This window comes from Xiphias gladius, chromosome 2 (genome assembly GCF_016859285.1).
Source record: "Xiphias gladius isolate SHS-SW01 ecotype Sanya breed wild chromosome 2, ASM1685928v1, whole genome shotgun sequence".
Classification (NCBI taxonomy): Eukaryota; Metazoa; Chordata; class Actinopteri; order Istiophoriformes; family Xiphiidae; genus Xiphias; species Xiphias gladius.
Genome location: NC_053401.1, coordinates 8,060,921 through 8,073,720, shown reverse-complemented (window position 1 = coordinate 8,073,720; position 12,800 = coordinate 8,060,921). Strand labels below are relative to the sequence as shown.

The 12,800-nt window shown below is 40.1% G+C and overlaps 1 protein-coding gene across 4 annotated transcripts in view; it reads left to right on the top strand.

Moving 5' to 3' along the window:
• Positions 1-4,956: 4,956 nt before the first annotated feature.
• The window catches only part of snd1 (staphylococcal nuclease and tudor domain containing 1), a 169,264-nt gene continuing 161,420 nt past the window's right edge, over positions 4,957-12,800 (top strand). Inside the window, exons 1-5 of one of the 4 annotated variants that reach the window (XM_040144266.1) lie at positions 4,957-5,093; positions 5,181-5,334; positions 8,178-8,327; positions 9,168-9,288; positions 9,852-9,933. In XM_040144266.1, coding sequence (XP_040000200.1) covers positions 5,260-5,334; positions 8,178-8,327; positions 9,168-9,288; positions 9,852-9,933 — 428 coding nt within the window. In that variant the 5' untranslated portion in view covers positions 4,957-5,093; positions 5,181-5,259. The other 3 variants (XM_040144260.1, XM_040144252.1, XM_040144244.1) reach the window with 3 other exon arrangements.

The window sequence follows — 12,800 nt, the reverse complement described above, 5'->3', positions numbered from 1 at the left end:
TACACTTTCTTTCAAAACATGATCAAATAGACTCGTGTATGGGCGCAAGGAAAGGGCCAATTGGGGGACCTCGTTTACCCATAAGAGCAAGGCTAAAATAACCCTCGCAGATGTTCCTTGGGCAGCCAGCAGATAAAAATGCGTTGTAAACGTTTCAAAGGAAAATATTTGACGAGCAAATATTAGCTTGAAAACCCACACAAGGCTCGTCTTTTGGTCTGTTTAATGACTAATTGAATATCATTAGTTGGGTCCACACAGATCGAAGTGCCACCGAAATAAAGGCTCGCATTTTAAAATGCCATATGGCCCAAATTATACATTAACCATGAGTTAGAGGACAATAATACTCTCTGTGTACAATCAGCCAGGTTTGATAGAGGACAGCCATTTTTGGACACCATCATCTCCTTGCCAACCGAGACAAAGGACACACGAGGCGAGCCTTTTTTTTATTTATTACCGGCGAGTTGATGTGGTCATTGATTTATAGTACTTTATTGCACGTACAGTGTGTGCCAAACGAGGTTGATTAAAGTACTTAGGCTGTGTTGTTAAGACAGCGCCACATATTCGTGGCGCGTAAATTTTAGTCTGGGCTCGCCAAAGGAAGGCGCGGGAGTTTGGGGCCTTGCATCATGCCACCGAGCAAGTATGCACGGGAATTACACGTCCTAGGTGTTTGTCTTGTGTATAAGACACACATATCCGGGCTTTGCTGTGTCCAGAAGCGTTGAAAAATGTGAATAAGTCAGCCGCGTAAAAAGGTTGCCAAAACCTCTCCAAAGCGCACCGAGGTGCCATGTGCGCAACGGAGCTGCCTCCGTGGTCCCTTGTCTAGCAGTTTTTCTCCTTCCTATCATGAGACGGCAAAGACATTCCCGTAATGCCCGCGTTTCTGATCTTTACCTGAGTGGATGTTTTTTTCTTCTTCTTCTATTCTGTTAAGGCAGACGAGTGTTTTGGTGTTTGATCATAAATACGTCTCCCACCCGTCCATTGTCATGGCCGTGGCCAACCGTGCCGATTTCAGCAGCTAGCCACACCGCAGAGGTCGTCTGTCTTAACGTGCCGTTTAATTTCAACTGTGGCGTCTTGCTTTAAAATCCAAATATTCAAAAATCGGATATCTGGCTTGAGTATATGTGATTGCAGTACTTAATATTCAACACTTCCAAATCTTCCACCGTTGTCATGAACTAATTACACCAGCTTGTTGACGACAAAAGCCTTTGAATGCGTAATTTTTAAACGCTGTCTTAAAAAACTTGTTATTCGCCATATTTTCTCACTACACGGGTGAAGTCGTAGGCCCACGGTCGGAGATCATTCCCTTACATTCTGCTTTTAACACCTTTACACAGGTTTCGGATGACAATTCGCGCGAATCCTCATTTGCGGTTGGTATTTGCTGTGCGTGCATTGACAGTCGGACGCGCAGAAAAACGAGGTCTAACGGGCCGAAAGCTTTCCCAAGCGCCATCGGGTTTGATGGTGGGGAAGATTTAGTCAGCGACAAACGCAGATGTGTTTCTTTTTTCACAAACTTTGCTCGGCACGCTACAACAAAATGCGGTGTGTCTGAGTGGACGTGGCAAAAGGTCCGTTTTCTTGATAACAACACCCCACTGGTGAAAGAAACATCCAATGCGTCGCTCCTAAACCTACAGCGGTGGTCCTGTGATGCACGTCAGCCAGGGAGTGTATACAATAATCATCAAATGTACAGTACAGTCAAAGATTTGAGAGCAATTCCAAGTTCATATTTACCTGCTGTTCAATTAGACGGGGAACCTTATAGCCTGTGACAGTTACGGATTTACCTGAAGCGGGACACAGTGGGCAAGTTTAAGACAGTGTACTGTAGGTCAGTGTCAGGGTTCGTGTGCTTTGGGTCCTGTTCACGCATGATTGTCTTCCATGCTAATTTTGCACGATGACCACGGCAGCTTTTCCTACATTTATATTTTAATTTTCACGAAAATGTAGAAATGAGTGCCTGTGTATACCGTCTTGTGCCTGCAGTACGCAGCGCTCGCCAGTGTCCAATCACTTCAGATGTGAGAGAGTCTTTGAATTTTACCATTTTGAAAACATTTTGTCATTCTTTTCTTCAGTCTGATACTGATCTGATTGTGCATCCATAACAGATCGGGTAAATCAACATCTTTTCGTCCTTTTTCCCCCCACTCAGGTGACATCATGATGCCAGCCTCTCTCCTCAAGCCGCTGCAATGGGTGAGTAGCTATAGTTTCCAGCTGTCTAGTTTTCATTAGGACCAATAAAAACAGGAGCTATTCTGGTAACTGGAAACTTGCTTGAATTGCCCGAGCTTAATATGGCACATAAATAGTTTACAACAATATCAAAATATGGTAGTTGGGTTATGTTTAGTTGTAAAAATTCCCATCGCAACCGCTGACTGAATGGCCTGAGCATCCAAACACACTAACGCATAGTCACAAATGCTTATAGTAATCCTAAATGCCCACCCTTCCAGTCACACGACTATGCTAGGGTTGACGTGATATGACACCTAGAGGGCCATATCGCCTCACATTTAAATGCCGCTCATTACATATATGTATACGCACATGTAAGCCACTATAATTTGCAGTAGGCGTACATACGCACGGACAGAGGCGGTGGAGTGGGGACGGTAGGGTTGTTTGTTACAATGAAAGTTTAATAGATACATATATAGATATAGGAAGAGACCAACAGGATATGTGGAACCAATAGGAGATTTTGGACCACTAGAGAATTAGAATCAATGCCAAGAAGCATTGAAAGTATTCTGGCAGCTTGTGATGGCCCAACACCTTAGTAAGACACTTTATTATGTGTTTTCCTTTCATTTGTCACCAAAAGTTTTTTTCTCAGTTGCTGAATATTCCAGGCACCTCTCGACCCCTTGACTGTTGCCTCTGCGCACCTGTGCCGTGCTTATATCACCTGGAGAAATTCAAGAGGAAAGTCATCTGGAGTCTTTGAAATATTGAGTACATGTTTTTCTTTCCTTCGATCATGAGTCTCTACCTCTCGCTCTGTCTCTCTGTCTGCTTAATCCGTCTGTCTCTGTCGGTTTCTCTCACACACACAGTTCATAGTAGTCATTATGAGCTACCCCTTTTGGGAATTATTGTCTGAGCACTAAAAGAGCCGTGATATATAAAAACCTTACAAGGTATTTGGTCTGCAAATATTTAGAGTAGGTCCCCAGAGCATGACTGTTCTTTTTCAGCAATGCCCTGCTTCCCACTCACAGAGTTACTTGCAATCACGTCTGGGAGCTTCACCACGGAATAAGCAAAATATTTTTTTCTGATGCAGGATTATCCCCGGTCTGATGATATCACCACAATTTTGATGTGGACGCTATTCGTTACATGTTATTCATCACCACCGTGTTTATTATTCTATCATATTCATCTTAACAAAAACCTTATCGGATTTTAAATTGAAAGACATTCTCTCAGTCCATTTAATCAATCAGTCTGCTTATCTGTGAATCAGCTGTGGAGCGGTTTCAGGTTCCCTTTGAGAGTAATGCGTGAATACATGTTACCTAAAGTAACCTCTCAGTTGGCTAACAGCCCCTTTTCACAGCAGGCATTTCGACTTGTCAGGTGTTACTAATATCATTTACAATGGCTTCATTCCATTAAGTGTCCTAATAAGCCATGGCAGGGAGTGAACATGCACATCACCAGAGGCCTGGAACTGGCTCGCATAAATGGGATGCAGCCAGCATTAGTGTTACTAATTCCACCTGTGCTTTCCCTGCTTTGACAAGTCGAAATGGCTGCCATTAGAAGAGTCTGTATGTTAGATTCATGTGTATTTCTGTTCTATAGAACATTGAAGATTTAATGGCATTTTGCCTGTAAACAGGTATGAACACCAGCGTGTGCGTATGTTTGATGTTTGCATGTGTGACATCCTGTCAGATTTAGTTAGAAATCATACTTAACGGGATCTCATAACTAAAACTATATCCTATTTGGTTTATATCATTTCGGTCTTGAATCTTGTGGAACGAAACCATAGTGCTGCAAGGGCAGAATAACGAGGACAAAATATGCAGGACAATTAGGTAAATGTATTTATCTGAAACAAAGGATGGTTAAAAAATAGAGAGTAAAAAATAAGTCACTGCAGCTGCCAACTAATAAGTAGTTACAGTGTGTATTAAACAATATTTAATATGACGTTCACAGTTTTTGATGTAGATTGTCGACACATTTTCTGTGCTCTCAAAACCCCTGACCAAGATGTTATTTATTTGGCAACTGTTAGAATATTTGTACTGTTTCACTTTGTAGGGTCATTCGTGCGATACGGAATAATAAAGGGGAAAAAAAAAATGTGCCCTTTAAAAAAAAAAAAAAATCTATTCATATATATACTGAATATGAGCTTAAGTGTCATAGTCATAGTGTAATATAATATTATTACGTTTTTTTCCCCCAACAAAGTATTTTGGAAAATGTTACATTAAACGTTAAAAGTCTTCACATATGTAAAACAAATAAAAACTTTACAAGAGACGTTACCACGGAGTCAGTGAGTTACAAGGACGTAGGCTACAACTTGAGCCCCGTTATTTTAAGCCTATATTGGTTCACATTTTGTAGAATTATTTACGCCGAATTATTTATTAACAGTTCCTTTGGGCTATTTATCACTGGATATACTCACAACTACTAAGCAATTACTTTGATACTAAAGATATATTAAACACCTGTTGATTCTCACACATGTTAAGAAGTATTCCATTTCCTGCCCCATTAGTCTACTTTATCTCATAATTATGATACAGTAAGTTTTAATTACGAGACAAAGTCTCCAGTTTTTTTTTTTTTTTAATTTTAATTTCTTTAAATCTTTTTTGTATGCAATGCGCTTCCGTAGTGTGAAGCTCCGGTCGAAATAAAACTTTTCCGACACACATTGAAGGCAGCGCTAGCTGAGTTAACGCTAAGCTGACGTGTCGCACCTCTTGCTCCGGAAGATTTTATTTCAATTTGCCTACGCGGTCGAGAAGCGGCTCCATTCGCTCCCATTCATTCTGCTCCGCGGACCCGGAAAGGTTTTGACGTGTGTATGCATGGCAAAGTGTGTTTCCGGTATAACGTGTGTGTTGTTCGGTGTTCAGCCTTTTTCTCTTGGCTTTCAGTAGAACAGTCACTTACTTCAGAGTCCCAGCTCCCTTACCTGGTCACCCCTTAACGACGCTATATCTCAAACCGGTGGACATGGCATCTGTTTCGACACAAGCTCAGACAGCCCCTGCTGCGACTGCTCCTCTGCAAAGAGGAATTGTGAAAATGGTAGGAATCCTAACATATGACTATGAGAGCTCACTCGGTGAGTCTAGGGATATAGCTAGTTAGCATAGTGAGCCAAGGGCTAATGGAGGCTAATGTAAATGTCGGCTGGCAAATAACTTTAATTGAACTTATTTTGACGATATAAATGCAATTATCTGTGGAATGCAAGTGCTGGCATTACACCACTAACAACTGTCACTAACATTCAGCTTACCTGGCTGCGGCAGCATGCCAGCGTTTGCTACTAAATTTGCTAGCCTGCTAATGAGCTGAAGCAGTAGACAGTTGACAGTAGCACGTTTGCTATCCTAGTTGTTAGCTATAAGTAATTTAAACTGACCATTTTATTTAGGAAATGCAAGGTGTATTGACAGATATTAGGGTGTCAAAGGTCCACTGTGATCAGAAAACTTAGATTTACATCTATAAATAAACAAACTGGCAAGACACTAATGCCGTTTAGTAACTTGTTAGCTGTAACAAAACAGATGTTTAGTTTCCCAGCTAACGGCTGTTAGCTGTTAGCCAACCAGCTAACTTTCCTCTCCAAGAAGTCCTAACTAATATGAACAAAGTTCGTAGTCTGTGGTGCCGCCAAAAACACAGAGTTGACAGCGTTTACACAAAGTGGATTCCTTTATCTTAATGACCCCGTGTAAATTAGTACTTAGCAAACTAGCGTGAAAGCTAACATCGTTTCATTTTGGCCCTTTCAGAGTTTCCCATAAGTGCCGTTGTGTCATATTTCACTGGTTAAAGCACCGGTTATTAACATTAGGAAATCCAGGATTCCACTCTGTTGTAGTCGAGGTGGTCAATGTGTTTCAGACCCTTTAGTCACAGACAAAGCATGTCCTCAGTGTGATGGGTACAACCGACCACGGGAAACTGACACGTAGCTACAGCTCTCTTGCCCCCTATAATCTCCCATTCATCTTGGTTGTGTGTAGTGTGTGTTCATCCATATGTTACTTCAACTTCTTTGATTTGGACTTGGCCAGACATTTTGTTCTAAAAGGCAAGTTAACCTTTTACTCACCCAGCTAAAGTTAACAGATTTTCTCACTGTATGGCTTTGCATGGTTATGAAGTTTGACCTATGGAAGGTGCCCATCCAATGTTCTGCCTGCCACCATAAAACTCCAGTGGAACAATAATGTTGCTTTGCTCAAGGGAACTTCCGTGATGGTAGTTGCCTCAGGGGAACCCCCCCCCCCCAAATTTTTGGTTTGACATGAATTTTACATGGATGTACATGTTATTCCAAGTTCACCAACTGGAACAAACAGATATAAATTAACAGTTACCTTGTGGTATATGTTAAGTTGTTTAAGAGTTTGGGATTAGTTTAAAAAAAAAAAAAAAAAGGTACATGTCACTTGTGCTCATTATCAGCTTTTACTTTATCACAGAGAAGATAGTCAAAACATAATTATGCTTGTCTCCAGGCATTTAAAGAAGACCTGTTTTTAGAACTGTAGTAACTGCTGTAAACAGGTTCATATTTAATGTCTTCCCTGGAGAAGGACGTGTGTGAGTAGGTTACACTCTTGTGGGCTTATTACCAAAGGAATTTAGGGTTTTGTGAAGAGATAATTAAAGCATTTCTTTTTATTGCCCCAGAGTCAGAGTTGTTACCTTAAATGATTTTTGTAGGAAATTTAATTTCAAATTAACTTTTAGCTTTCTCCAGGTTTGTATTACCTTTGCCTTTCGTTTATTTTGCACACAGTATACATCATTTAGTAATATAGTAGAACCTTAATCTAATACAGTCAGCTCTGTTCCTTGAGAAAGGTGATCATGCAAAGCCATATAGTACTTTCCAAGTGGAACTTGGCCATTTTGTAATCAGAGAAAGGGGGTAGTGCTCTTTGCCTCTTTTTTTTCCCCCCATAACTAGTTGGTGTGTAAAAATTACATCAACCCTTCTGCTTAGTCTATGTTTTGGAGGGACTGAGTCAGTCAGTAGGGAACTGTGGTGATTTGATGAAAGAGTTTATCTTGCCCACATCTTAGATCAACAGCCCCCAGTGATGCTCCCTGCAGACACACTGGAGAGTCTGCAGATAAAAGGTGTTTGCTCAGATTCGTGTAAATGCCATGGTTGTCAAACCCAAGAGTAGGTTATCTTTTTTGTATTTAGCTACGTTATCAGATGGCGTGATCTCACCCTCCGTTTGAATGACAGACTGTTACCATGGCAACATGTAGTGTGAAGTTCCTTTTCAGCTCGACAGCTATAATAGTTGTGCAGGCTCCTGTTACATTTTTGAAGACTTTGCTAATTTAAAGCTACTACGATCTTGTCAGTTGGCAACTGATTAGCACCCGTGTAGCAGGCTTAACACATGAGCTTGGATGTAATTCACTGCTTAAACTGATGTTTTCCTTATTTGCTTACCTGCTGTACTTGTTTATGTTACATCAAATTAATCCAGCATGGCGCCACCCCCACCCACCAGTACCACCACCACCACCACCACCACCACCAAATAGTGCTTATGAGACTGACACTTGCTGCAATGTAAATGCAAATATAATAGTTTACTGAATATACCACAATGTTTGTATTGTATTGTATTGAGAGGAAATAGAAACTGAAAGCTACCACTGATTTTGTCCTTCAACACATGACTGAAGTGTTGTTGTCTGGTTTGTTCCTTGTGTTTATTGCCCATGAATTGCTTAATGTTTTTTGTGATGAATATATTTTAAGAAGCAAGAAGAGAGCGTGTTTAAACATATCGTTCATTTGGTGCATGGAAGAATGGCCAGTACTATTACTGGTAATAGTGGACTGTATCCTCCCAAATTGACAGTATTTATTGTCATCTTTACAGGTTTTGTCGGGCTGTGCCATAATTGTTCGGGGCCAGCCTCGAGGTGGCCCACCCCCAGAGCGTCAGATCAATCTCAGTAATATCCGAGCAGGGGCCATGGCCCGCCGAGCCGCTCAGGCCCAGCCCGACACCAAGGACACCCCTGATGAGGTGAGTCCTACTGTGTTTGCTTTTCTTTATATTTGTGTGTGTTTGGCAAAGGCAGAACAAGGTCCTGCTAAGTAGCCCTGCAGCATGAACTATGATATTCCAATTTGGGAGATAAATGCTGATGTGTGCATTTTGTTTTTACAGTGGGGAGAAAATTTGAATTTGGAGTTTTTGTCACATGAATTTGCTATCCTCATTTTGATTGAGTAGTTGTACCTTAATTATGTATGAATTGACATTCAGACCATGCCTGTTTGTATAAATGATTATGTAGTCTAGAGATAAACATGTCAATTCACAGTTGAACTCGAGGCTTTAAGATTACAACTGGTATAATTCGACATTTTCTTATGTAAGTTTAATTTTTTTAGATTGATTAATATCCGCAAGACTTGAATGTCTGCTGTTAATTTTTTAATAGATTTACCAATTAAGCTTCGTCAGATGGTCATGCTGTTTTTTCTTTTTTGTCAGATGAAAAAAAGAAAAATCCAATAAATTGGCTGATATCCTTTTGTAAAACCGTTTTAGCTGACATGATCATCATGCTGCTAATTATTGCGTTTAGTGGGTACTATTTTCACTTCATAACATTGAACATGTGTGTCTGGTGGCTATGAAGAGGCAAGGGGAAACTTAACCTGCAGTGTGGGCCACCTACTCCGATCATACTGTTATTTTGTCAGGAAATAATACACATTTTATTTAAAATGAAGGATTATGTTTGTCATTGCAACATTATGTCTCTGCTAAAAATGCACCTTGGTTAGTTGTTTATGATTAACTTTAGATTGGATCACCATACGGAAGTATACATTAATATTCCTGTCTGTATTGCAGCCATGGGCCTTTCAAGCCAGAGAGTTCCTGCGGAAGAAGCTAATCGGCAAAGAAGTGTGCTTCACTGTGGAAATCAAGACTGCTTTGGGCAGGGAGTATGGCATGGTCTACCTGGGGAAAGGTGAGCACACTGTCACTTCTAAAATCTCAAACTGATGCCGAACAATGTCCACATACGTCCTGTATTGGAAAAATACACATTCCATAGATGTTCCTTTGCTCTATATTTTTCGGCAGTCTGTTATATTGAATTTAAAATACTTGTAATGTGGAAATCATATTTTACAGTTATGTATCTGTTATTAAGGGAAACTAAGTGGTTCTACCCAGAATTCTGGGTTTTGAGGGTGCTATCAAAAAACTGTATATTCTGTGCTAACATAGCATTAGAATTTGTGTTAAATACCCTATTTTTCAATAGTTTGGTGGTGGTACAGTATTGTTGAGTGTTTTTTGTACCTGTTGCTAGCTTATTAGCTGCACCTAGGATTTAACTGAGAATTTTTTTTTAAAAAGTGATTTTTGTGTAGTTAAATTTCCCCCTCATGATTGCCTCTCGTCCAGTCAAATGACCTGATCTAAACTTCTCTATAATTGTAACCATACTGGTTTAAAAAACAAACGAATCAAAAAAGATGAGTTCTGTTTTTTATGAAATGTTTTTTCTCTGTCTTCTTATTTTAGACACAACAGGCGAGAACATTGCTGAGTCTTTGGTGAACGAGGGCCTCGCCACAGTCCGCAGGGAAGGAATCAGAGGAAACAAGTGAGATGTTTGCTTCTATTTGTTTGACATGAATGCTTTATATGCTGATTGGTTGATATTGCACCTGTACAGTTTCAAGTGCTCAATACTCTGTTGTCAGCTGTAAAACCCTCAGTATTAGACATTTAAAAGGTTAACATGAAACTGCTACTTATGTGGAAGAAGGTTAGGTTTTCATTCTTTCTGTCTCTCTGCTTTTTGGTAACATCACTCAAAAAGTAAACACATTTAGCAGAGATTTTGTGTACTGATCCATTATCTCAGGCAATATGTGACTATACCATATGTCATAGTTCATCCTTGGTATATCGTGTGTTATTATGCAAGACACTGCTATTAAATACTTTCCTCCCAAAACTGTCAGCTCAGTCAGAGTGGTTGACGTAATTGTGGATGTCAAAGCTGGTTTTTGTTTACGACTTTGTACTTTGTTTAACAGCACGAGGAGTAAATCACTGTTGGCAACATGATGTAATCTTCTGCTTGCTAAAGCTTTTAGCAGTACAACACTGGTGAATCGGTGTCGAGACATACATAAGTCATCAACTGGTAGACTGTAGAGAACTGAGAAAAAGTCATGGTGTCCCAGATGGTGGCAGTATTACCCTGCTTCTATAACAATGTCCCCCTGAAGCCCTAGTCTGCCACATTGCCCTTAAGCCGCAATCCCCTAAATACACTTGCACACCCTGCGTGATATATGACAAAGTACTGTATATCCCCCCCAGTGGCAGTATTTGCACATTGCACACATTACAAGAAATTAGGCTCATGCTGCTACATTTGTGTCTTCCAACATGAAAAGAGATGATGTGAATATTTTGCCACTAATGACCCTTTTCAAGCATTCTGTGCAATGGCCCAGAACAAGCACTATTGTAAATGATGCTTTAAGTGTAAGCGGGCATCATTTGGCCAAAGGGGAAGCCCATTACTCAGTGAGGACTTTAGGCCTCAGTTTTTCTGTCAATGCCCGAGCCTCCAATATCATTACCCCTTGTGACTGGCTACACTGATCACAGTAACTATAATGTGATGATAATTATGGGGTTGATGATAATGATGATGGCTTTGGACAGTGGAGTTAAACATGTGCTCCAGAGGCTGACTGCGACTTGGGAAAACAGTCAGCGAACTGATGAATTTAAGGGCTGGGGCCAGTGTTCAGCAGTGCAAGAGAGCAGGCTGAGGCACAGTTGTTCCTGGGCTGGTTTCCATTGGTTTATCAGAGCAAAAAGGAATGCAGAGTAACTCACGCACACACACAACAAATGGAACACAAGTTGGATTGAATGTTCTCTTCTGTCTATTTCAACTTCGCAAATTTCAGTGTGTATCCATATTTATTATTTTAGGTGACTGGGCCATAATACTTGCATGAATTGAAATTTGAACACAGTGCACACCTTTATGCACATAAATGGCATTTAGTCTAGTGGCACGTATCCAATTTGGAGCAGATAAATTCACCTTGAAATGCCACTTTGGGACAGCGTATTAATTCCCAGTCACTTCACTGCACAGATACCCTAGTGTGGAATTTCTTTTAGTACTATTTTTTTTAAATTTGGTTTTCAGATCTGCAACAAGTAACGTGACAGTAGCACAAATCTCACATAGCATAGAACAAATAATTGTAATTGGGTTCTTATTTCCAGTTGATCCATATTTAAACAGTTAGTTTACTTGTTTGGCATCTAAATTTGTTTAAATGGTTCACTTTTCCCAGTTTCTGTCAAATATATCCTCTTTGACTCTCAAAAAATGGCTGAATTTTTCCAGGGACTAAAACTCCTAAACAATATCAATGAAGGTTCAGTTTTACACCAATTTTGTTTTCAATTTTTTGTCTGTCTGTCGGTCTGTCTCTTTATTTATTTATTTATTTGCTGCCTACACTGCGTATCTATTTTTTCCTTGTATAGCCTCCTCAATGTTCACTAAATACATCACAGCACTGTAATGGAATGGAAGATCCCATGATCTGTAGGCTTTGGGTGATTGAGACTCCAGAAAACTTGAGTGTGGTTTGCCTCCATGCGGTCACGGAGCCTTCAAAATGGCTGTTTAGTGGTTAGTTGTGTTCCTTCCATTTATTGGTTACAATGTATGGAACATTTTTTGTCCTATAAAGTCATAACCATAACTTTTTTTGTTCTATACAAAGACACTGTTTATTACTTGTAATCTTAAATCTTCTTGTTGACTTGTGCAACAACAAAAGATTTTATCTCATTTAATGTATGTTACTGTATGTATAAGTTTAAAATTTACCACTAAAGAATTGTGATTCCCCCCCCCCCCTTAGATTCAGAAATGAAAATATGACAGAGTTTTAAATGTTTACACATTGCAGCTGTCAGTGTCAGGCAGATTTATATTTATTTAAATCACACAGATGAGTTTTTGGTTTTGACGGTTTCACTTTGACCTAATCAGCCATAAAAAGATGCTAGTCCTCGGTGCTGAGCCATCGAGCGTTTGAAACAGACATTTGTCAACCTTCTCTACTCAGTCTTGTGTCTCAGACTGCTTTTCTTTTAAAATGCTTAATCGATTCACTGAGGTGGTTAGACCCTGAAAATTGGTCAGATTGCATGGCATTACACTTTCCTTTTGAGAAATTAAATACACAGACAGGGGGGTTGACCCACTCACCAGAGCAGACAGGAGCTATATCGAAATGGAAACCAACTGTGCTTAATAATCCGTCATTGCTCCTTTTTAACTGGAGCCCAAGAGGAGTGCTGGCTGAGGTGTGTAAACGCGTGGGGGATGAACTGTGGTTACTTGGGCCTCGTTGTTCACTAACGGTGGAACCCTTCCAGTCAAGTACACTCGGGAACAGGACTTCCTACACTCTTAAA